Below are 25,843 nucleotides of genomic sequence, written 5' to 3' on the forward strand. Positions count from 1 at the left end.
TGTTTTTGCGCACAGGCGAGGAACGACAGACCGACATCCCTGGAGACCGAGAGGTTCAACGGAAATGGAAGCGGCTGCACGAACGACGAGAGTGGAAGCCGACCTCTTTCTCAAACTTCCAGCGAGTTGGACTCCCTCGGCCCGCTGCAAGTCAAGCATCGGGACAAGCCCAAGTTGCAGGTACGCGTGTATATAGATATACCCATAAACGCCGCGCACACGAAGAAATTTCTCATTATTCCGCGCGAAAACTTTGCCAAGAACTCTCTCCGGCAATTAAACGGAAAGATGCTTACAACGGATTCTTTTCTCGTCTTTGCGGCGCAGAAAAGTTTCTGCGGCCATTGAGTAATTGCACTGTAGGACGGGCACTGTGCCCTGCGGATTTCGAATTTTGTAAACGAAGAAAGGAGCGTCTTAATAATGTGGCAAAATCTTTTGCAGAGACCCCTGACCAGGTACCTGCCGATCAAGTCCGAATCGTTGGACTTGAGGCATCACATCGAAACGGCTGGTCACCAGCTGCCGCTGATTCACGACGTCAACGTGGACACAACCAGCTGCAGCGGATATCTCTCCAAGATGAGCAAGAAATTCCATCACTGGAACAAACGATGGTTTGTTTTCGACAGAAAGCGCAAGACTCTTACGTACTACAGCGACAACAATTCAAGAAAGCCGCGAGGAGTTATATACTTCCAGGTAAAGTCATACCTACTTCAATCAAATGTAAAATAGTCAATCCCATCAACCACTTGATGATTAATTCTCATACCCATTACTTGCAGTCCATTGAGGAAGTTTACGTGGACCACATGAACACAGTCAAATCACCCCAGCCATCGTTGACATTCATTGTCAAGACCACTACAAGACTTTACCATTTGATGGCCCCAAGTCCAGAAGCCATGCGAGTTTGGGTGGATGTAGTCTTTACTGGAGCTGAAGGATATCACGAATTTGATCCCAATTTGTGATAATTTTTTGAACAGCCAACAACAATATTGTACATTCGAATTCAAACATTAGCTTCTGAAATTCAAAGCAAGCAACACTTGACAATTTATAATTTCTGAAATTAAAATTTCACCAATGGGTTCTATGCTTTGTATTCCAAACGATAAGAAGCTTGGTGAACAAAGCGCATTGTGAAGCAGGTGCCAATGTAATGTATTTTTAATTTAAGGGCATTAAGTGTTATGAATTAATCAAATTTGAGAGAACCTCTCAAATAGTTTTACAGCTCTTAATCTAGTCTTCCAACACAGAACGAGAATTTGCCAAACTCTGAAAAGTTCAGGGATGTTGTATGAAACATCGCTTGCAGGACTTGAAAAACATTTGTACATAAAAATTGATTAATTTTTAATTGAGTCGAAGCTCGCTTCTGATTGTGCGGAACTGAGACTGATTTCGAGGTTAATTAAAATGCAAATCACTGAATTGTGTCTTTGAGAAAGTGGGTGCATAAGTGCCAGACAATACACCAAAGTGCATTTACTGTAGGTAGACGATTTGTTACCTCATAAACAACATTTTCAATCATAATTGATCATGCATCAAGATCAAATTTTAAAATGACGTTTAACTTTTTACAAATAGAGAATAACGTCCTAATCTTAGATACATTATTTTATTATTAAGTATATCTTGCCTCTTTCGATAGAAAAAGGTTCCAAGAAGTTAAAGCGGCTGCTAAAAATCATGTTTGTCATTTATTACGTAAACTTATAAGATTTTTATAAGTTTTTTATGTGTATCGGCTATTCTGATTTGGCTTGTACCAAATGCAGAAGTTTCAGAATAAATAGAAAACGTGTATTTAATAAAAAAATTCTCTTTCTTATCCTAGTCCTATTACATTCTCTATACAAAATCCTTTCTTTGCATAAAACTAGTATCCTTTTTATATTATTTAAAATTTGTTTAAAAGCTCGTTTACTCAAAATTTCTTTAAATATTGGAGAGCTTTGGTTTAAATGCTCGTTAATCATCAACATTATTTTATCTCAAATCTAGTATCCTATTTATAACATAATATTCATTTGTAATTTAATATTTAATATACATCATACTTCATAAAATAATGGTTATAAGTTATACAATATAAGAAAAATTTAAAAAATATGTACTTACTCACTGATTTGACTTGCTGATGGTTTTATACATTGAGGAGATCTGCGAAGTTTAGTTTTTGCTTTTGCTGAATTTATATATGGTATTCGAAACATCTTGAATAGCTTTAAATTTAGAAAGTCTTATTAAGTTTGAATAGCACAACACAATCAGTTATTTGTTTAAAAATAACACAAATCAACGTTTTTTATCTAACGAAAATGATAAGAAAGATTTTTAGTTTAGAAACGATTTTGAAAAGAATATTATGCACTTCACTTTAAGATTTCTATAACTTTACAGATATAAAATCGCGCACAAATACTGTCAAAACTTGATCGACGTACTTATTTTATAGGTACTTTAAGCAGAATAATAAGTATAATAATGCACTTTGCGAAATTAAAATGAAAAACTTCATAAGCAGTCCGTTTTTTGAAACTTATGAACGCCTTTAGACTATATTAACTGATTTAAATAACACACAAAGTATACTTTTTAGGCAGAACCTAAAAAGTCTTTGAGGACGCGGCTAAACAAAATGGCTGATTTTTGTTAGTTATACGTCTACGGTACCCTATACGAAGGTACCTTTCGGGACGCTGTAGGCTCAGACTGTGGCTATGTATAGGTACTTACAGCCGCCCGTTTCCGTTGCACCTAGCACGCACGGAAGATATGGAGGACTAATACCTATACCTATTCGACCTTGAACGCTTGTTGACGTTAGAGTGAAGTGAAGAAGATAACAAAAATTTTTCTCTAACTATACATAGTTTGTTATTCTTTTACGAAACTATTAAGTATATCATATAGATCCGTATATAAGTGGTAATAAGAGTGAAAAGTTTTAGAAAAGTTCTAGAAAATTCTTACATATTTTCCGGCATTTTTTTCCATCAACAGTAAGTTTGTTCGCTGTCAACGACTATTTTGTAACGCGACTCTAGAAATAGCAGTAATGTGTCGCAAGTAATCCGAAAACTAATAAGTGCCTTTATCGAAAATTATAATCGGCATCATGGGCCTTATATGTTGATTAAAGATTAGTATCCAGATCGCGACCGACACATCTATTATTATAAAGGTTAGTGATTTTTGGTCTCAATTACAATTTTGGTAGTTTAAAATTTATAATACTTATATATAAGATTAAATACTAAAGCGTAATAACTAGATTATACATTTATAAAACATTGATATTACTACATGAATGTTTCATCTAGAACATATTACAAAGAAAAAAACAATGTTTTACTTTATATTGTATAAAAGCAAGCACGTGTTTATGAATCTTCTGCGATTCACAAGTTATTTATACAATATAAAATGCTGAAAACTATATATATATATATATATATATATATATATATATATATATATATATATATATATCGTTTAAATTTTATTACGTTTTTCAAATAAATTTTTTGGATAAGAATATTTTGAAATAAGAAAACATTTTTCTATGTGAGTAAATTTATTAACAGCTGATTGTGGGTTTATTAAAAAAATGATTTATTATAAATATAAAAAAAACTTAAAAACTAGCTTTACAAGAAATAATTAACATATTATTCTGCCCCAAATGAGATTGGTATCGCATCTAATGTTTGAAGATCAACAAGTACAGCAGTTTGAGTTTTCGCAAACTTTGGTATACACAAAAGACGAACTTTTTGGCCATTGTTACCTAAATTTAAACAATGTTTATTAAATTGTTATATGGTTAAAACAAAATTAAAAAATAAAACTAATGATATCAATGAACAAACCTTTATATAATTTGGTTTCAAATTTCTCCATGTTTCCAGAAAAATAAATATCAGGGCACTCTCTTAAAACAAAAGGATCGCTTTTATAAAACGGCATGCAAGGAATAGTGTCAGGTGCTGTTGGGCACATATGCCTCCATTCTAGAGATCTTTCAAGCCACTCGATCGATTCTAAAGTATCCAGTCCACAAACTTTTTGGATATTTTGAATAGGTTGACCACTTGTTCCAACAATCACTCTTTCAGATACTTGTCCTACCCATGGATTTGTCACTCCCTTTATACTCTTTAATCTGGAACAGGAATAGATACAAATTATAGCTTAGAAAATTATTGGATGTACATGTCTAATTGAATAAAACTCATACTTTCTTGCGTTTGGAAATGATGCAGGATGCATTGCCCTTTGAGGCATCATGAGTGTGGTATTGTCAAATTGTCCTGGCATTAGAGTTATACAACAATTACTACCAATGGTTTCAAGAAATGTATCGAGTCTGTGTGTTCCATTAGCCATATCTTTTGCAGCAGCTGCATCCTCAGCCTTTCCACTAAGAAGACCTTTACTTAGATGTTGATCCGCACATCCTTTTATGCTGTTACCAGCTATAACAACCCGGACAATAGACGCTTCATCCTCTTGCAGTTCTGGATCTCCTGCTAATCCTCCCAACCATTCTACTAATAAGTTCAATGGAAGGTTTTGTGGAGTTGATGCAAGCTCCAGACCAGATATGAAAACTAACTTTCCTTTGTCTTTTATTGTAACTGATCTACCAATGGGACAGTCAGCAAAACACCAATCTTCCACCTAGTTATCAATACAAGTGAAAGATGTTATCCAATTTACAATCAACAGAACATTTCATTAATATAAAACGATACCCACTTCAAAGGTACTCTTTTGATTCTCAGATCCAATGACAGCACATACTACTCCAGTGACGGATTCTCTGACGTTTACTTTGTCCCCAGTTAATCTAATTCGAGATGTTTGGTCTTCTAAAAATAACTGATCCTCGTCTGAGCAATAGTCAGGCTTTGGAACAGGTACTGTCATTTGATGTTCTTCGCTGAGTTCTTGTAAAATTGATGGTTTGTTCGGTTGATGCTTGTACAGAGTGCCAATAATGGCACATCGTTTTCCATGTTGATCTTCAATGTCCGATAATGGAATCAGGTGTACGTCTTTTCCTGGGAATTCATAATCGCGTTGATTCATTTGGGTTTTGCGTTTGTAAACACAATAAAAATTTCAATAATAGTCTGATAGTTACCCCATTTTTTTGTAAGTTTTTCTTTCAATATTGGATACAATTCCTCAAGCCTCTTGACATATAAACTTGCAAACTGTTTCGTATAGTTGTCGCCTTCTTTCGAAAATCTATCTGTTTGATCGGTGTACTTGACTGTTGCTCGTTCGAATACACATTTCTTTTGTTCGTGGTTAGACTTTTCTTCGACTTGAACCATTGCTGTTGTTTTAAAGCACTGTACGATTGATCATAACAACAGGAGAATCGTGTTTACACGCTGTTCCGGTGTAAGTGTTGTAACCTAACTTTGGTATGAAATTGCCCGGATTTTCCCGCCATCGACTTGGCGTCACGTGACTGTACCACAGCGACCTCTGGTGAACAACCTTCGATCAGGCGGGCTTTTAAAAATGCATGAAAGCATCGATCCCGTACCCGCAATGCTTATTCATTATTGACGAATTTATGCTGAAGAATTAACTTTCTTCCGTTGTTTTTGCAAAGATCGTGTAAATTAAAAACTTTAGATACAAATGAAATCGTTAATTCTTCTCATTGCTGCATATGAACGTATCGAAAATAAAATTACCAACTCAAACCAATAAACTGAATGTATAGTGCGAAATAAAAATAAAAAGGTTTGAACAAAAGAGTGTACTTTTAATTGTTATTTTATTACTGCCAAAATTTAGCTTAGAACCCGAAGAAATTTCTGACACTGGTAGTTCTCATGATTAATACAATCGTCACTTTAATAATCATCCTACATTCATAGTAATAACCACAATAAAAATAATATTTATACTATACAATAAAGACAATAATAATCGCGCTTGTGATGATCGTAATAAATCGTAGGAATACTATAAGAATTAATACAGTTATATTATAAGAAATAATGAATTCGCAATCGTAAAGGTGACGGCAATGATACGAATAGTCATCATATAGTAATGCAAAAATTAATAATATCGTTAATAGTAAAAATAAAATTAGTTGTAATGATAATAATCACTGTCGCAATGATGTCGCACATCAATGAAATATCTAAGTCGTATGCGTAAGTTGTTTATATCCATAATAACATTAACGTCTGCACTCTTAGCTCTTTCTCTCATTTTCTCTCGGATGCTCTCTCTCTCTCTCTCTCTCTCTCTCTCTCTCTCTCGCGGCGACAACGAAGAAATCAAATCGATTATATATCATAGTCATATATATCTCCATTTTCATTTATATATATATATATATATATATATTTATAATTGTATATACCTCTCTCGTATATCGTCGTAGTTATAATCTAATATGTGATAATTGTATGTATAATCAATAATAATCATAATAATAATTATAATAATTAATTTATTAATTAATCATTAGTAAGCTAATCCTTGCCCAGACACACACACACATGTACTGATATGCATGTTTTACAATGAATGTACCGCGTTTTATAATTTTTTAAATATATAATATATATAATATATATACTTCGCAATTATGCACTCGAGTCGACGCGCTTACACGGGGCGTTATTATAAATAGAATATATCTTATTGCTTAGGTGATTCTCTCTGTTTTTACTTTTTCTCTCGCTCTTCTTCCTCTGCACAATCGCATCATTTTTATATATCATACTCGCGTCTATTATTAATTTTCTGCACTTGTATAGTATGAGTTCATGTGTATATAATGTGTGAGACTTGTTCTCTCGCGCTTCCGCCACCGACTCGCAATCTCTCTCTCTCTCTCTCTCTCTCTCTCTCTCTCTCGCATCCCACTCACCATCACCCGTTACACATCGATACAATACGGCAAATCTTTCTCTCTCGATCTCGCACGCTCGCACACGCTCCTTTTCTTTAAATAGTAAATAATTCGTAATATATTATATATAATATATATCGTCATAGTCGTAAGAAGTATATAATAATAATCATTATCGTTTACTAATTAATAATCGTAGTCATTACAGCTTTACGATGATATGTTTTTGTAGTCCCAATGATTAATATGCACACATTTGTGCGCGGCGCGCCGCCCGCGCTGCGTCGACAATGCTTGCGTTCGTCGCGCGCGGGCCGCACTTATGGACGGATTTATGTTTTTTTTTCTATTTTATCTTATTTAAATTTTTTTTTCTTCTTCTTCATCTTCATCGAGCTCGAAAAATATGCGCCTTTACACGTCTCTCCGCTTTAATATCCCCGGTCTTTTTATTTGGTTTCTAATTGAACATCGCGGTTCGATACTTGTGTGTGTATTTTAATTACCTACGCTTTCAGCTCTCGAGATTACAAATTCGAGCGCGCGTTACATACTCGTCCCTCGCTATACTCCGGCAGTTTGAAAGCGCGCATGTCATCGACGAAGTCTCGGATTGTCTCTTCAACGTATTTTTTTTCTTTTTCTATTTTTCATCGCTTTTCATCAGCTACTCACATCCTACAGCGCTGTTCGCGGAGCGTCTCCAGCAACGGTTCTTCCACGGAGAACCAAGACGATCTTCGGATTCGAAGACTGCGAATTGACTGCCTCGAAACGTGTAGCCGCGGTAGAGCCGTTGCTGGAGGCGCGCGTATACTCGTCTCCGCGAAACGACGGGGCTGCGTGTTAATTAGCATTGAGGGACAGCGAGCCATTGATCAGCGAGCGCGCGGGTCACGTGCGGCGGCCCCAACCCTTCAGCCCCGTCGTCATTGTTCTCCATCCATCTCACCGTACACCCTCCTCGCCAGCCAGTCTCTCGACCCTTTCAACCCCCTTTTCTTCGTTTACGACATTAATAAATATTTCATCGTTTATTCAGATATAGTCATATAGTAATTCTATGTAAATATTCATGTCCTAAAGCGTCGCCCTGACGCCGAGATTATGCTATTGCAGAACTGCTTGTTTTATTCTTAAGTATCACAATAACCTCACACAGAAAGCTGCAACTATACTTATTACTTTTACTAACCCCCTTTCTTCTTTTTTTTTCACCGCAAAAACGTCGCGTTCTCCAGTCCCGCAGTCGTCGTTCTCCGAAATCGCCGCTTTTCCGATTTCCGTTTATTAATGCCGAGAGCACGCAATTAGTATGAGCCGTCATGAGAGCGGCATTGTCCGGCGCGATCGAGAGAATACAAACGACCGGCACGCGGACGGGCAAAAAAGGCGGACAGAAAAACGAGCTCTGCGCGCGAGCCGGCCAACCTACCCGGAAACGGCGCATCCGGCGTATATAGGTGTGTACGCGAAAAGCCGCGCCCGGAGAACGAATCGGCCGATGCGGTGCGTTGTGTCTTTTCGCGCGGCGGGAAGAGAACGCGGCTGTATAGTGTATGCGACATTTCTCGTCTCGTCCCTGACACACATCGCCTGCGGACTCACTTTGTCGTGTACGTTATATACAGCGACGCTCGCGACGCACGTATATTTATATATAGGCACGTTACACACACGAACGAGACGCGCCTATTTTTTTTTCTTTTTTTTTCACTTTTTTCTCACGACCCTTTAATTATTCATTTAGTTACTTTATTATTTGTATAGTTTAATCGTTACACGCTAGAGAACACTTCCATCTCTACTTTGAAAACACAAGCAAACAAACCACTGAAAACGTCTCACAACAGTCGCATAAAGGAATTGTATAATATTCTTAAGCTTTCAGCTCGATCAATAGCGAACGAGATTTTTTTCTCTCTCGAAAACCGATTCTCTGATTTTCTTTTTTTTCGTCTAATTCAACGCGCGAAAGGGGTGCTCGCCTCGGCGTTTTTGAACGCCGATTTTTAACATGTTGCACGTAAGATTACAATAATAATCATAACAGTCGATTAAAACGATTTTCACATTCTTTTAAAATTCTTTTCTTATTACTTATTCTCATTAATTATCGAAAAATTATCGCTAAGCTCCCACAGTCGCAACGCATTAATTGAATTCGTCTAATAGATTTTTCTGTAAATATATATACGTTAACAAAAATCAATGATCTAATATAACGCGGATTTCCCGTCCATTTTCGAGGCTCTTATCTCTATATAAATTACACAATGAGTTTTTCATTAAATTGACGCTTTGAATATTACTTATACTTTGTCTTGTTTTTATACTTTCATTAGATAAGTCACCTGTGTACGCGCAGTAGCACTAGAAATTTTTTTCTTCTCCCCTCATCCCCCCAATGATATGTATCAATACTTTCGTCGCAGGGCAATATATAAGCAGCACCCTCGCCAATAAACACACTTAAAAAACGCCATACAAAAGTTAGTATTCGTTTGTGGGTTAAAAGCTAACGGTATATACTTGAAAATAAGCGCCTCGGAAATATCGCCGCGAATCGCCGCAACCTCTCGCTATCGGCTTTCTCTCTTTCTCTCAGCTCTCGTCCGCGAATATTGACTTTATCACATCGACGCGATTATAATCTCGCAAATTACTTTCATCCACATCATCTCGCAATGCCATTGACTTAAAATCTACGCGCGAACTCTTTTTCACTCGATCATCCTTAAAATGATAAATCTTCATTTCACAGCTGGCGATACTATCGATACAACGTGAGGTCCTCTCATTCTCTCGCATTACATTTCGTTACTCCTTTTTTTTTGTAATTTTTTTTTTTTACTTTGTCTTTGGATCGACGTCTTTGGTGATTCCCGCATCAAAATTTCCCTCCCCTCACGGTCATACTCGTACACCAGCTTACATCTCGCCCTCTCGAAAAAGAGCTGTACAAAAAGAATTCGTTCGCGCAATCACAACTACGCACACACACACACACACGATTATAACATTATACACTTTCAACGCGTTATACTTTCTCGGTTTAACCTCGTAAGCTCGTCGCACTCAAACGTACGCGCGTCACGGACAGTTTCTTCATTTTTTTATACTTTCAATACTTCATATAGATTACGCACAGCTACGTCGCGCTCGCGTTCGTGTGCATTTGTGTGTTTGTCTTTGTGTGGGTGTGTGAGAGAGGTTTCGTACCTCCGCCGATGCGTACGGTGATAAAAATTCGTGCGCGGGCGTGCATGCGACCGCGAGCCTCGATCTGTGAAGATGCTCGAAAATTTCGTCGTCTCGTTAAGTTTAGCTTGAAAAATCGTTGTGGCGAGAAATGTGCTCGACGAGGGCTCGCGGCCGCAGTAGCGCGTGTGCCGTAATTTATTTTCCCCTGTATTAGTTGTACGGACTCGCGACGCAAACGAGAACTTGTTGCAGTATAATATAGTGAGAAGAAAAAAAAAGAAACGGGGTTGTTTATCCTTTAGAACGACTTTATGTACTCCTAGATTGACACGGTATAAAATAGCTGATTGACATGTAAACCTTTGTGGTGGTTGCTTCCGTACATTTATTTTATATACTATAATATAGTAGTTGTTGTTTTTTTCATCTTTTTCACTTTATTTACTCGTTTTCTCGTTTAATCCTGTTATGCGACACAGCTTATGTTCTATTATACTTTCATCTATTGACGATTACGTTTACATTGTTTCGTTATTATTCATTTTCCATCTCTGCATCTTTCACGGAGGAATACAATAGTGCAGTGGACCGCGAAAAGCTCGAGCTCGCGGTGCGGAGCCCGACCCTCTGCTAGAATTCACCCACGGACGTCTATATAGTACGTACGCGTTCGGCTTTTTACTCGACACTATCCGTCTTGAAATAAATGAAACGTCGAAACGAGGTACATCGCGTCTACAGTGAACTTTTAAAATTCGACCGAAACTCACCGCAAGTTCATTGCAGCTGCACGCAAAAGCGACAATTTTTATCGATAAATTAAATTGATAATTAATTAAGTAATAATAACAAGAACGCGCGTTGATCAAGCTTGAAGTTTGAAATTAATGTAAAGCCGAAATCAAAAACTCCATACAGCTCGTATCAGAAATTCATTAAAACCTTATCCGTGTCGCCCTTCTCCGCCTCACCGCTCTTAAAAAGTATAAGAATATATGTATGTAACAAATCATATACATATGCACATATGCATGATTGGGACACATATACATGTATATAATGTATAGCAGTATATCAGAGACGATATATTATATATAAGGGCGCGAGCGCGCGCGCGCGCGCATAAAAGGACGCGCACAATGTAAACGCAATCAGGTACGAAAAAAGAAACGTATATCGTGTAAATAACCTCTATGTCTGCTTGTTTTTGTTGTTTTATTAAATAGTAAAACTTACGCGCGAATAGCCGCTCTAAATTATTTTCCCTTACGATTAACCTCTATGTATATACTTATTCATTTCAATAATAATATATAGCGTTCACTAAGCCTACTGATATGAGTTAGTTCATTTTTTAAAGCACTTTAAATTCAACCTACACCATCATCACTCGTCTGTTATACATATTATATGCCCGGACGCGTGAGAGCGTCGCGCGGCGTTCTTCTCTCTTACTTTCAGAAATTCATTTTTTTTTCATTTTCCTTCGCATGTATGTCTACGTATGCACGTGTGTTTCTCTCGTCTCGTTTCGCGCGATCGGCGTCGAAGATGTGTTGTTTCCCGGACTCACTATATCCTCTGCCCTTTATTGCGTCGTCGCGTTTTTCAGCGTAGGAGAGACAACGGAAGGGGCGTCGGTGAGAGGACGCCCAGAAAAGCGAGGGAGGAAGGAAAACGGCTACAGGACGGAAAGAAACGAACGCGAACGGAAGTATTTGGACCGTAGAGCTCGTCTAAGCGTGAAATGAAGAAGCGGCGCGCTCTCGGCTTTCTCACGTTCCCCTTTTTTTTCCGCCACCGCCGCCGCCGCCGACGCCGCGTTTCTCTAAAACACCCACCCACGCCGATTAATTCCGCGTCCGGCGGTGTGTATGACAAAGTGCTCGCGGATGGCTTGCTCTGCTAAAAGAGCGAGACGTAATCGCGATCTTTTTCTCTCTCTCTCTCTCTCTCTCTCTCTCTCTCTCTCTCTCTCTCTCTCTCTCTCTCTTTTAATTCTCACCGGCTGAAGAAGATGTCACGAGCCCTCTAATCCGCGACTTTCTCACGCGATCCCCGGGCCGCGATATAGAGTGGACGCAGCGCGTAGGTAGTTTTCGGTGCACGAAACGCGCGCTCAACTTTTCGTCTCCGCGCAGGTATACCGCGGCATAGTGCGACGCTCGCGAGGAGGAAAGGGGCAGCGGAGTCGCGGAGAGAAAGAGCATGACTCGACCAACGGGGTAAAGGCACTTGGGCGAGATTACGTGCCGAGTTGGCCGTCGTCGTTTCGTCGCGCTTCTCTTTCTTTTCTCCCTCGCGAGCGCTCTTTCGCCGCGCGCGCGTCTCTTCCTTTCTCTCCACCGCTGCTCTCGCTGCCCCTTTTCTCGCTCTCTCCACTCGTCTCCTTTATTACACGGCCACAGCGCGCTCGGAAATAATTCCCGTAACTGTCACTCTTTTTTTCTCTCCGCGAGCATAGAGGTGTAGGTACACACGTGAGCTGAATCCGAACGAAATCTCCTGCGCTCGTTTTTAATTTCGTGTGAGAATCGCTGCCCTTCGAGTGCGCTGCTGTAAAAAAACGTACGACACAGTGATGTAATTGACGCTCTTTTCCCGCGGACCTACGTAATATTGCTATCGCAACGCCTCGAGGCGACCAATTAAAATCTAACTCGAAATCGCTCGTAATCGATTCATCTCATTCTCTCGGCCGCTGGCCGCTTTTTTCCTCCTGTGCACAGAGAGCGTTTTGTGTGTGTACAGATGCAACGACGGCGGGAGAGTCGCGGCGCGAAGTAGTCACGTTTGAATTCGACCGGTCGTTGAACTCGCGCTCGCGCCGTTGTGGTGCACCTCGCGTCGTGCAGTGCGCACGAAACAAAAAGGGAGAAGAGAAAGAGAAAAAAGGTTGAGAGTCCCTTTAGAGGCTTTTCGGACTTTACGCGGCTGCCCGCTTGACGATCGCCGCGATGATTCCTCGCCGCGATTAGAGACAGATCTTTCTTTCTTCTAGCTGCTTTCTCGCGCTCTCGCGCGCGCTGCAGTCTCGTGCGCTTTGTCTCGCTCTCTCTCTCTCTCTCTCTCTCTCTCTCTCTCGTGTGTTTGCGTGGTTAAGTATACTCGTGCGACGGCTAGATAGTTTACATATGAGTTACAGTTCGCGTAGAAAAATATAACTTTAATTTCGAGCTTCGTTTTTCGTTAATTACTTCACATACTTTATAAATATCTCGTGATTTCGTGCGAATTTCACATGCTCAGATTCTCACGCGCCTTTTACTATTTATCATAGCTATAGTATAATATCCTGACTTGCCGGAAAATCATCATCGTCTCAAATGATAGCAAGTACGAGGGACGGACAAACGAAACCTACTAAACTTCCGCGTTTTGCTTTTGCGTGGCAATAATAGAAAATCGAGTGGTCAGTCTCCGCGAACGAGAAACGCCTCGTTGTGTGTGTCTCTCTGCGCGCGCACGTGCAGGTTTATATTAGGAACATCGAAAATTGCGTCGAGTGTGATGCTGGAGTACGTCGAGACCGTCCTTGTATATTATTTTCAAATCGTATAAAGAGCTGAAGAAAAACCATGTTCGCGCATATCCAATCGCTCAGTGTTCGGGTGCCCGTATGTATACGTGTGCGTACTCTTTCGTGTACAATATATATACGCAAAGACACGAGACCGCAGCGGGACGAGTGCGCGCGCAAAGCTATTACTGCGCAGATACGTAGACATACATGTGATACAGCCGAGCCGCGTAGTTCGCACTCTCAGTTTGTTGCTTTTAGCATATAAGTCGCCTATGACAATATACGTACGATAAATAAGTATATGCACTTATACAATTCTCGCTAAAGACTTAAGCCTATGATATGTTCGCATTCGTTTACATAGTAATATCATAATTGTATTTCTCCACCTCCTTGCACACTCAATTATACTTCCCCTGATGCTGAAGATCGTTCCCCTCCCCGTCCCGTCTGTCACCTATACTTGTATAATATCCCTACGTCGTATATAATTGCCCCACCCCCCGCGCGCCAGAATTCTCGCTCCACAATATGCAGATATACTATTCGTAGTCCTCATCCTCGTGTCTTTCTCTCTCTCTCTTTGTTTTTACTTTCAATCTTAAATAAGCCTACCCCGACCGAACCCTTCACTAGGACATTAATGAGATTTCACGTCGCTCTCTCTCTCTCTCTCTCTCTCTCTCTCTCTCTCTCTCTCTCTCTTAACAAGACGCGATAAAACGTTAAATACTTGTTATTTTTTTTATTTTTCTTAGGGCACCTTTGGTATTAAGCTTGATGTTCGCCTCTCCAACTAGTTTAAACAGCGCTTCGACGCTAACGTTCCTTTTATCAACGATCGCCTCGAACTCGACTCGCAGCTAGTTTTTTGTCTCTAGTATACAACGCACTCCTCTCCCGTGTATCATCGTTCGCTCGATCCGACCGCGAGCGTACGGAGCAAGACGCCTACATGAACGATAATTCGTACAACTAGCCGCCTCTACTCTCTCCGTATACGACGGTCGCGTCGGCTCCCGCAGCTCTGTGCTCCGTCGTTCGTTTCGACGCGATCTTACAAAAGGTAATATTCGTTTAATTGCGTGTGATATGTGTATGTGTGTGTCTTCGTGACCTTAACAGTGCCTTTTTACATTCATTACGACCAACGAAATTTTTTGCTCGCGCGAGATCGCAGTTAAACAGCTCTCGGCTCGATCGAGCCTCGCGACATAACGATTATTACGTGTTATTATTATTTTTTTTTCTTACTCTCCGACGTATCTTCTTAAACTCACGTTACGATGTGTGGCCCACGCGCCGACTCGGGGTGAAAACGGCGCGCGCGCACGACTCGAAGGCCCCGTTTCATAATTTTTTTTTACTTTATATCCTTACGCGTTTACACTTTACTTTCATCTCGTTACATTTCTCTCGCTTATGTACTTTCATTCGTTCCGTGTTTATTTTTTACTTTCATCGTTTTTTTACTTGCACCCTGCTTCTTTTTACTCGTCGTACTTTCATCATATACTTTCATTTTCGTTCCCCGTGATATGTTGTATATTCATCGCTTATCTAATGTACTCCGTCGCCTAAACTCTCGTGTATATTATACGTTTTACCGTTGGTCAGTTGTGTATGCGATTGCCGAGATGAGGATCCTCCGCGAGGGAGGATCGCCCTGACCGCCTGGTTAGTACACAGTCGCAGTATAGTATATATAAGAATTACAAAACGAAAATCATAGTCGCTCGACGCAAGTCTCGGTTATAAGTAGATGCGGGTGAACGTGCGTGTACAATACGTCGAACGAAATCTAGAGGCTCGAACGCACGCGTAAACATAAGAGAAATAAAAGTAAGGAACGAAAAATCGAAGATATAGCTTGCGTCGCGTCTCTGCCGGTCGCGGACAGATGTATGTACGAGAACGAAATTAAAAACAATAAGCCTGGAGGCCTCGAGCTGTATCCCCTGCCTTGCCGCTGCCGTTGCTGTTGTTGTTGTTGTTGCCGTTTCTCGTATCGAGCTTTTCAAGCGCATCGGGCGCTAGAAATTCCTCCGAGATGCTGCTGCAGCATCGTTGGATTTGGGTCGTCTGCTCTCCGCGTCGTCTTTGGCGAGGCTGTCTCGGAGATCTCTGGATAGGACTCGGTGAATTTCGCGTTACGTTGACCTCACATGCCGTTGATGTCGATCTTAAGGTTGCCCGTTTTCTTCTCCCTTGGATCCCTGCGAACAGAGGAAAAACAGCGTTACAAACTCTTTCTCAGTTGTGCGTCGCTCGTCTATCATACTTTTTCGAGCATCGTGTGCTACGAATGGAAACACCATCAACGTATACGCCATCCACAAGCTCACATCGCGAAACGATACTCTCTGTTTCATAGTCGTACGTGCTTTCTTTGATTCGTATTGATCTACGCCGATGTTTCCGGACTCTAGTGCATGTCTGACGTATATTGTATAGTCGAGTTTTTAAAAACTTTTTATCATCCCGCTTTGTTGACCGGGTCTAGTGAGTTTACTGACATCGCGCACGACTTTCAAGCAAGAAGTGAATTGAAAACGGTTTTCTATGAGTGCACTAGAAAACAATATTATGCACAAGAATATTCCGAAAATTATCTTTTATAAAATGAAATAGCACGTTTCCCGTATAAAAGTATAAGCGTAAAATAAAAAAAAAAATAGCACACATCATATAGACAAAGACGAGACTAAACATGTAAATATTTTTTAAAACATCTTCAAACTCACAAAAAAAAGTAGTCGTTTCAAAAAATGCAGCGATCACGGGTGACGGGACGCCCCTGTTGATAACTGAAATAAACATTTTCGTAACTAAGGCGCTCGATTAATTTGATTGTTGTGCAAACGATTGCTCGGTGTATTGTACTGAAATAAATATTCCACGCTTGCGGCGGACGAATATTTATTTCGGCTATCAGTAGAGGCGTTTCGTGACCGCGTATAATATTCACACTCGTCTATTTTCTTTTCTCCAGCAACTATACTACTTCGTGTAACAATATTACAGGAGTTAATTCGTTCGTCTCCTTTTCCGCCAGACGTATATGATAGAAAGTTCATCTGCGGTACCTCCCAAAATGCCTTGATAAACTCAACACAAACGAAAGCGTATTTACAGTTACAACATCAGCAGCGCAGTAGAAAAAGCAATCAGCATCAGCGGGTTGAACGAACATCAAAAAAAGAAGGAGGAAAAAAATATAACGAGAGAAGCCAAGAGAATAGAGAGATCTTCGCTTGAATACTCCTAGGAGAGAAGGCATAAATTAAAGAGTCGATTGTCTTAGGAGCATCCAAGCGAGTAATTATCCTTCACGGCAGCGAACGCAGGTCGGAAGTCGCTCGCGAGAAAAAAAAACAACAGAAAAATAACTACTGTACACAGGTATATATACACACTCACAGCCACTGTAGCAGCACAATATGCACATCAGAGCCGTGTTTCACAAAAGCGAGCAATCAGGCCGCGGAAGCTCGTCGATCATCCGCGGGCAAACAAAAGCAACCGCGCGCAATAGATGCGTAGTACTGCAACGGAGAGCCGCAGACGAACGAGACAGATATAGATAGACGTAACGTAATAATCCGCAGGCAATTAAAGAGTAAAAGAAAGAGCACATTTACGACAAAGAAGCCCAGCAGCGTATGTATATCATCCAAATATATTACACTATATATATATACATATAGGAGAGAGAGACGGGCATATACAATTGTTCTTGCTGTTGTCTGCTTTTTTTTACTTTTTTTAAATTTTGCTTATGAAAGAAACCTACTTCCATCCAGAGATTTGTAAAGCCCACCTCGGCCATTTTCGACTTTGCATATTCGATTCTTATGGCTCCTCGGTCGGAGGAGACCAGGAGGGATCCCTGGAGCGTGGCCATAGCTTGGGCCGCGTAGCGCACGTCTTGGTACTCAACAAAAGCCACCGGCGAGCCGCCTTTTGTGTGCATACGAAGCCGACAGAAACCAGGAAAACTGTGCACAAATCAGACAAGCGTACAGTATGGGTGCGCTGATCGAGGTTAGTCCGTAGAGAGAGAGGGAGGCTTGCTTGTATTTTCATTTCACTCGCACTGTTCACTGACCAGCAGTCGATATCTATGTGTACGTACAGTTCTGGAGTTGAAAAGGCTCGCGAATTTTTCGCTCTTCGCTTTTCTCAGAACCACCACACGAGCCATTCGATATCGGACTAGATTCGATCGACAAATTATTCTATACTGCGCCCCGAGAGTCTATGATGCAGAGCCTCTCAAGCAGGATACACACATAGCGCACTTTCGTGACTGACGTCATGTCGGAACGCGTCACGCCAGTATGTGTAATTTAAATTCATAACGTCAGGAATAACTCGCGATTTTGGGCTTCCAATCAATTTTTCAATGACTCGGAAATATGCGCTCTGATTGAAAGTTAAACATCGTTCGAATGATCCGAGCAATCGGGCGGTGAAATAGCATTTAACGAACTCAGTCCTTTCCTCCAGAACTGTACACGACTATTGCATTACTGGTAGAATTGAGAATTTTCATCGCTTCTCCATCGCTAACGCAATAATGCAATTCGCTGCGGCTATACGTTTACATGTACATGTACAGGCTTGAAAGCGTGCGTTCCGAGGTCATTTTTTAATCGTAAAATAGACGCGAAAAGGTTTTCAAATAAAACTATGTCTGCCTTGCACTGGCGGATCACGATAGCATCGAAAAAAAATTGTTGACTTTGTCGTACATGTACACTAGCGTGACAATATGCGGACGATACTGCATCGGCGACAAGATGAAGGAATGAGTGACTTTTTCCGATAGCTCTTTGTGCCTCGTGATTCTCCTGCATTCGACTCGTTCGTTTTTATTTTTGATGAGTAAGCATCAAGTGCAGGAGAGCACGAAGCACAAAGGTATGTTGTAGTGCCAGACGAGGAGGTTTGAATCGAACCGTTAAAGTTTCATAAAACAATCGACTTCGTTCAGGCTAGCTGTTTTTGCGTTTCTAAATAAAACCGCGTTCTTTAGAAAAAGTTTCTATTTGAGAGATACGTAGACTAAAAAGTAACATCTTTTTGGATAAAAAATCATTGAAAACTCGAAAACAGAGTGATTTATTTTGCTTAGTATCGTGAAACGGTTGAAAAATCTATTCTACTGTTCATGTGCAAAAAATTGTGCGTAAAGTATATTCAATGATAATGACAAGCGTAAAGCTTTCTTTACATAATGAATGAGGAGCTGCGGAAACGTGCAAAAGAAAACTAATAACCTAAATGACGAAAACTTTCTCCTCCAAAGCAAGGATCTCACAAAATCTCGTTCATTCACTCGATGTTATATTTAATGTCAAGCCACCTCTCGATCGAGGACTTCACAATTTTGTATATTCAAGCATTTCTAAAATTTACTGCAATACGTGTTACGTGTGTACATCATTATCGCGTCGTTAACTCCACAATTATTTTTTTCCAAACTATCAACGTTATTTCCACGCACTGACAATCGACTTCTCGGTATGACAACCGCTCGAACAACAAAGCGTTTCTCATCGCGTAAAAAACAGCTCGAACTACAATTCAGCCGCTCATATTCCGAGAAAAAAAAGTTTGCGAGAACATCCCGCGCGTAATTTATTCTCGAAGAAGCATAAAGCGAGTGTATACGTTCGGCAGTAGCCTCTGCTTCTCTCGAATTCTCTCTCACTCTCTCTCTCTCTCTCTCTCTCTCTCTCTCTCTCTCTCTCTCTCTCTCTCTCTCTCTCTCTCTCTCGCGCGCTCTCCTGCACTAACTTAACTACGCAATGGCATAATAAGTATATATATACATAGAGCGAATATCGTGGGAAAACGGAAAAGGAATCGCGAGCCCGCGTTCGCATATCGCACGCAGCAGGTTGAAGCTCATGAGCGCACGTTATATATCTATATACACACAGGCGTTTATAAACGTAAGGCGCACGCAAAGCGGGCCATGCGCGCTAAGTACGATTAGCCTTATCGCTAACGTATGCGCGCGGGCTGTATACGTTCTCGGGCTGCGATAACGGCTTTCGCCCGTAGACCGCGAGCGAAAAAGCACTCGAGCTTTGCGTTGTTACTTTTTTTTCCTGCTGCCGACTGCTTGAAAAACTTCCCCGTTAATGCCTCAGCCGCGCGCGTACAATATAAAGCTTCGCGCCGCTGCAGCGACGTGTATGTTTTCCTTTCGTTCGAAGTTTCATTTTTTTTCTTTCTTATCGAGCTATGTACTTGCGCGTCTCCGTCTGCAATTTCAAGCACGACCATAATACACACCCGTAACTATTAGTCGCTCGTCGCGCAATTGCATATTCGCCTGTGCAATTGCGCTAATAATAAGTCTCGGTGCGACTGACAACCTCGAAAGCTCTCCTTTCTACGCAGCAATTAGCGAGCCTCGCGATCGAAATGTCGCAGTCGTCCGCGGATTATAAAGTGCGCGTTGGTAAGTTGACGTTTACATCTTATAAATGGAAATGCCCCGCTTTATGAAATTAAAATGCATGTGCGGTTTCTAATCTGCGTATCGCGGCACTTGAACCGCGTATATGTTATGCATTTCAAGCGTCAATTGTCGGAAGAGAAAAATTCAGCGCGATTCGTGAAGGAGAAAGCTCGACGTGGAATTCGTTTATTATTGAAAATTTTATTTATCCCGATTCGAGAAAGGCAGTCTTGACGCGCTGCAGACATTTTTCCGCTTTATTTCGCTTGGACTGAAATAACTGCAAGTAGAGCAGTAGCCGCAAATAGAACGAAGCCGTTCGGTAATGAAATGGAATATTTAAGGAGCTTGTATAATATTAGGTCAGAGAGCTGAAGTTATATATGTGTGTGCATCATCGAAAATTTACGATTGCGAAATCAATAAAAATCCCCCGGCCCAGCTCGCTCGCCGGAGTATAGCGCGGACCTAAGTTTATCTCAATGCAATCTCAACTTCCACCTATTTTCGCGAGATTTCCCAACTCGGAAAGTTGCTCGCGGAGCGCATCGTTCGTCGAGGGCCAGTTTTTTTCTTTCCTTATCGCGTATAGTACGTCCGAGAAATTTATTCCGAAGTCTCGACTGCTCGCATCGCGACGACTGACGTGAATGAGACTTCGGATCGGTTTATTTTTACGTATATGCGATACGTGAGTGTCCAATATTTTTCGAAGTGCTTCGATCGAACGATGCGCATCCCTAAGTGAGCGAAGAGATTTATAGAATAGTATACGTGATAAGTAATGGCGCGAGTGTCGGAAAAAATGCGCTCGTCCTTCTTTGTATATTAGATTACGCACTGAGAGAAGAGCAACATTGCAGCAAACATATTTGTTAACTGTTAACATAGGCATGTTTGATTTGAGCCAATAATACGTATGTTAATAGTTAACGTAGCTATGTTATATGTCAAATAGCTGTATGTTAATAGTTAACATATGGCTGCCCTTTACGATTTTTCATAGACTTTATGAAGTAATCAGATAAAAATTATTAGAAAACACACTTGTATGAATTTTATTAATGCTGAGTAACTTTACAGTGATATAATGTCAAAATTCAAAATTTTGTCTTTCATCGGCATTTTGGATCTAAATACCAGATCTGATAGTTCTAGAGATAAAATAATGAGTCTGATTCCAACTGATTCAGCAGCTTCTGGCATTTCCAAAAAGGTTTATATCAACTAGTTTATCACTATTAGTTCAAAAGTTATTGGAAAAATTCAGTAGTGTGTTAAACATCATATCCTAATCATTCTTTTGACAAAATTTTGAATTTTGACATTATATCATTCCAAAGGCACTTGGAATTGATTATTCATCATAAATAAACCCTCAAGAATATTTTTTGTATGAAAGAGGATGCCGGATTTTGAGGTTAGGCGGTACGAGAGAAACGCCATCTGCACGCAACACTACGCACGATAGCCATGAAATTTATATGTTAACTATTAGCATACAGATATTTCCTGCAATATTTTCTATGTATACTATAGAAATCTGTAGTATTCATACAAACTGTTTTTGTTTCGTATAGAATATTTGTAAGACGTACACGAATATGTTAGCAATAATTGCTCCTAACGTGTGTACATGTTTACGGCAATGATATCTTTCTCTCAGTGCGTATGATAATGAAAGAAGAAAACAGTGTAGCACAGATGAAACTAGCATAAGACGAAGTAGACGTGTAGTACTAACCTGTTGAAGATCTCCTTGAGCTCGTGTTCGGAGACGAACTGGCCGAGGTTGGCGACGAAGAGGGTGGAGCAGGGCGCGTTGCTAACGGCGATGCTCGGCTGCGAGGACGACGAGCCGACCGGCGAGGCCAGGGCCGGCGAGGGTAAGAAGTGCGGCAGCGAGGCGTGCAGCGACGTCAGGGTCGTCGGATGCGGCAGGGACATTGATGCTTGCTACAATCGCCGAACACAAGACAGTCATTTTAACTTTCGTCGCTTCACATATACAGCCAGAGTAGCCTTCACAAATGCAGCTAGATTTATCACGTCGTTGCGTGTGCAGTCTTCGAAACGTCTATTCATTTTCACGTGTGCAGGTCTATGCGAGTGCGTGTGTGCCGATTGCGTGCGCCAATGCGTCGGTTAGCTTCGCTCGCGATTGTCTTTGATGCATTCTTCGGATGGAGCTCGCACACTCTACAATGGCTCATTCACGAAGCGTAGTGCTCGTTTGGGCGGATTTTACGGTCAAAAAGATTCGTGCTCTGCGGGCCAAATCGAGAATTCAACACGCGCGCAACGTTTCTGCGCTGCATTTTTCTTTTTTTTTCTTTTTTGCTCGGTTTTGGGGGAACTTTTGAACGGCTTTGTCGCTTCCGTTTCGCAGCGCGCTTTGAGTTCACTTGTAAAAATCGGCCAGGAAGAAAATTGAATGAAAACAATTTATGTTGGATGTCACAAGAGCGTTTTATAGTCCGTTTCATACAATCGCGTGGACGAGTGCGGGTAAAAAGTTTTGGCGGAAAGTGCCCGGAAGGTGTTTGAACTTTTCCCATTATTTTTCTTATTTGAAATTAATTATCGACTATGTAATTATCTTTTCGTCGAATTTATCTCTAGAATTATATAATCCAATCAATACTCGATGGAATTTGAAATTTCCGCTAATGGCGTGATAAATCGCGTTCAACCTTTACAACTTTAATTGGAGATATACATTTTCAATTATTCAAACGCTACGTTGCATTCGCATGCGCTGTTATTAGTGTGTGCGAGTGCGAGTCGTTAATGGTTATCCGAAGCCGTCATTTCCGCGGAAAAGCATCGAGATACACAGTACTTTTGTCGGGTATCAGGCGCGCTCTCTTCCGACAATCGTGGCGTTGTCGGTCATGCAAACAGTGCGAACGAAAAAAAAGTAAAACAGTGCGGCAACCGGCCATGTATCATGGAGAATCAAACAACAAATGGATGTATGGAAATATATAGATGGTTTTTTCTTAGAAAGCATCAGTTGAAGTCACTAACGTGCATCGGGGCGCTCGTCGGCGGCTCCAGAGCTTTGTCTGCAGATAGTCAAAGATAGGAACGTACGGGGACCTGTGGATGTAACGCGGGATGGACGAGGGCCGCGTGTTGTAAGGTCCCGGGCAGCTCTCCCGCCGTTGAGTACGCCAGTGGATGGTGCCATAGTTCAGGTCCCCCTGGGAAGAATGGGCTTCCTAGCGCTGAAACACACACAGAAAGCAGAAAACGCCACAGAGGGACGTGCGTTAGTCCATCGAATTTCTCCACTATCGCTTAAAAGCTAGCTCATATGCCTCTCCTTCTTCTCTTTCGGCTCTCCGTCGCTCTCGCTAATATGCCCGAATGTTATGCACGCGATGAGGCCGCGCGCGAATGTCCGTGCGGAATGCTCTTTATTTCTTATGTTAAACTAAGTGATTTTCGCGGAAAACTGATAGCGAGCACACGGGCTTTTTACACCCCGCCAGCACGAACTGTCATTTCTTTCGAAAATATAGAGACCTGCGCGCGTGTGCACGTTCTTTGCGCAATTTACTCTGTTTTAAGGGAAAAAGAAAAGATTCCAATTTTCCAGGGCAATTTTCGTGTGTACCGCTGCACGGCAACATCAACGCGCGGAGAAAACGAGTTTTAATTTAGATTTCTTATGCCTTTTTTTACAACTCTGTTTAATTCAAAGTTATATGTTCCCGTAAAACGCATAAACTATTGCTGTGTGCTCTATTTTTCAGACGGGAACGGCATTCGTTTTATCTTACTTAACTTTATCAGGCTTATTCTAACGCATGTCAGAGTTAAGCGTTCAACATTTTAGTCATACATTTTTTTTTTTTTTATAATTTCTCCCTTTCGTGTAAGGTATATTGGTGCGTGATGAAAGATCAGGCTATATTGCGATCGTTTTCATGTTATGTTATACACAAGTACATGAGTGTAATACAAGTGTTCATATGCAACCAGACACATTATCCGGGATATAAGCTTTCAATGTTAGTAAGGAACTCATCACACAAAATCTATGCTATTCAATGGAGTTCGGGTCGCTTCATAGCAGAGGCTTTCGTGTAAGCGAAAGCTCACATCATAACATCAAAGTTTCTCAGAATCACGCTCAATCTACAATGTTATATAGCACAGCGTATGGCTATTACAGGCTATATGCTAGAACAAACAAAAGCAAGCGCAGCTTTTCTCGAGTAGTAGCAGTACACAGTAGAGCCGGACGAAAAGTAAAGAAAAGAATGAGAAAAAGAACGAAAGGAGAAAGGTTCTCGCACTGCGAGGCGCGGACATCCTCGGAAACTGTTGACTTTTCAATGAAAGAAACGCAGCTGCACTGCGTCGAGCGCGACTACCGCAGTAAGCTCGATCGACTCCCGGAGAACGGACGCGCGCTGTTGTTTTCCATTTCGCCTTTTTCCCTCCTTTTTTTCTATACATATCCACGCAATACGCCTATACCGCACACGCGAACAGCAGGTAAAAGTTTTTCTGCCCGCCCTCGACTTACCCCAGCGCGTGTGTTTCGTCTCTCTCCATATAGTACCGCCGGTATATAACATAGAATCGCGTGACCGACGTCGCATCGATGCATCATGCTTTATTAATGCGCTGCACCGACACACGCACGCGGCTACCTATAGCTGCTTTTCCCGGACTCTGCTGTCATTGGCTTATCGAGCGGCATTATAGAACCCACGTTTTTCACCAGATCGATCGGAGTTTGCCTGTAGGCGCGCACTACTATTATAGCGATCGCGGGAGAGTTATAGCGATAGAGAGCGAGCGCCACAGGGGGAAATGAGAAAGGGATGCCAAGGAGTGAGTATAGAGAAGGTTATCGCGCCGGTTGAACGTTTTGCGGTTCCGACTCGGCACGTTTTGCGGCCTGAGCCGTTCACCTGATGCAGCGCGCGTGCGGTTGCGAAGAGTTTATTAGAAAATGTCCCGTAATCCTACAGCTCTCCTACTATATAGCGCGCGCGTTTATACGCGCCGTTTCTTTCGAGCGCGGCGCATTGTTCTTCGCCCGGCGCGAGCTTTTTCGACTGAAACGTTCCTACCTACGCGCCTTTTATGGATTTGCGAGTTTTTATTTCGGTCCTACTGTGCGCGCGCCGAGGGAATGATCGCTTTGTTTGCATTAAATGTATATTTAATTGTACGGTTCCGCTTTGTACAAGGGCTGCGCGGCAGTAAGGTTTCTTTGTACGGAACAATCGGGATGGCTGGCGTAAGGTGGGTGTATATATTTAATAGTCGTTTCTTACGGCAAGGCGTCCGCCGCGCTTCGGAACGCTCTATGAATTTATGCACTAAACTCAACGAAAATGGAAGAAACCTTTGGATTGCCTTTGTTGGAAGCGCGCTTCGTGATTTCTTTTTCGAATGTTTATAAGAAATAACTTGCGGAACTATATGTTGCGTCTGTGTCCTTAACGATCGTGAAGCGGTCATTAAAATTAATTAAATTTATGCAATTTCGAGCGTACACCTTGCATTAAGGGTTTGACGATCGAGTTGGATTGAAAAACACACTAGCCATTATCATAATAAAATTGGGCGCTTACAACCTCGGTTAAAATGCATGAATGCAACGGCTTGATTGATTACCATAATTCAAAATATATTCAAATTCAATCTTAAAGTGATTCATATGCATGACAAAAAAGCCCGAGTAATCCCCCGTTCTCGGTGA

The 25,843-nt window shown here is 41.2% G+C and overlaps 3 protein-coding genes across 9 annotated transcripts in view; 1 reads left to right on the top strand and 2 right to left on the bottom strand.

Annotated features, from left to right (window-relative positions):
- The window catches only part of LOC100679716 (pleckstrin homology-like domain family B member 1), a 35,570-nt gene extending 33,736 nt beyond the window's left edge, over positions 1-1,834 (top strand). For all 7 annotated transcript variants that reach the window (XM_031922715.2, XM_032596755.1, XM_031922713.1 and 4 more), the window contains 3 exons: positions 16-180; positions 445-702; positions 789-1,834. In XM_031922715.2, the coding sequence (XP_031778575.1) occupies positions 16-180; positions 445-702; positions 789-977 (612 nt within the window). In that variant the 3' untranslated portion in view covers positions 978-1,834. The remainder of the gene's footprint in view (positions 1-15; positions 181-444; positions 703-788) is intronic.
- A 1,742-nt stretch (positions 1,835-3,576) lies between these two features.
- On the bottom strand, positions 3,577-5,808 carry LOC100121407 (DNA polymerase delta small subunit). The gene is made up of 5 exons (XM_001604969.6): positions 5,168-5,808; positions 4,780-5,084; positions 4,259-4,701; positions 3,891-4,183; positions 3,577-3,808 (listed from the first exon to the last, which is right to left on the bottom strand). Exons 1-5 carry the CDS (start codon positions 5,361-5,363, stop codon positions 3,690-3,692), a joined length of 1,356 nt encoding a protein of 451 aa, XP_001605019.1. The 5' UTR covers positions 5,364-5,808; the 3' UTR covers positions 3,577-3,689.
- Positions 5,809-7,291: 1,483 nt separating this feature from the next.
- The window catches only part of LOC100121425 (protein couch potato), a gene marked incomplete at its 5' end in the record, with an annotated part of 52,703 nt that continues 34,151 nt past the window's right edge, over positions 7,292-25,843 (bottom strand). Inside the window, 4 exons of the mRNA XM_032597273.1 lie at positions 7,292-15,856; positions 17,434-17,638; positions 21,860-22,071; positions 23,212-23,345. Of these exons, the coding sequence (XP_032453164.1) occupies positions 15,824-15,856; positions 17,434-17,638; positions 21,860-22,071; positions 23,212-23,345 (584 nt within the window). The remainder of the gene's footprint in view (positions 15,857-17,433; positions 17,639-21,859; positions 22,072-23,211; positions 23,346-25,843) is intronic.

Source organism: Nasonia vitripennis, chromosome 2 (assembly GCF_009193385.2).
Source record: "Nasonia vitripennis strain AsymCx chromosome 2, Nvit_psr_1.1, whole genome shotgun sequence".
Lineage (NCBI taxonomy): Eukaryota > Metazoa > Arthropoda > Insecta > Hymenoptera > Pteromalidae > Nasonia > Nasonia vitripennis.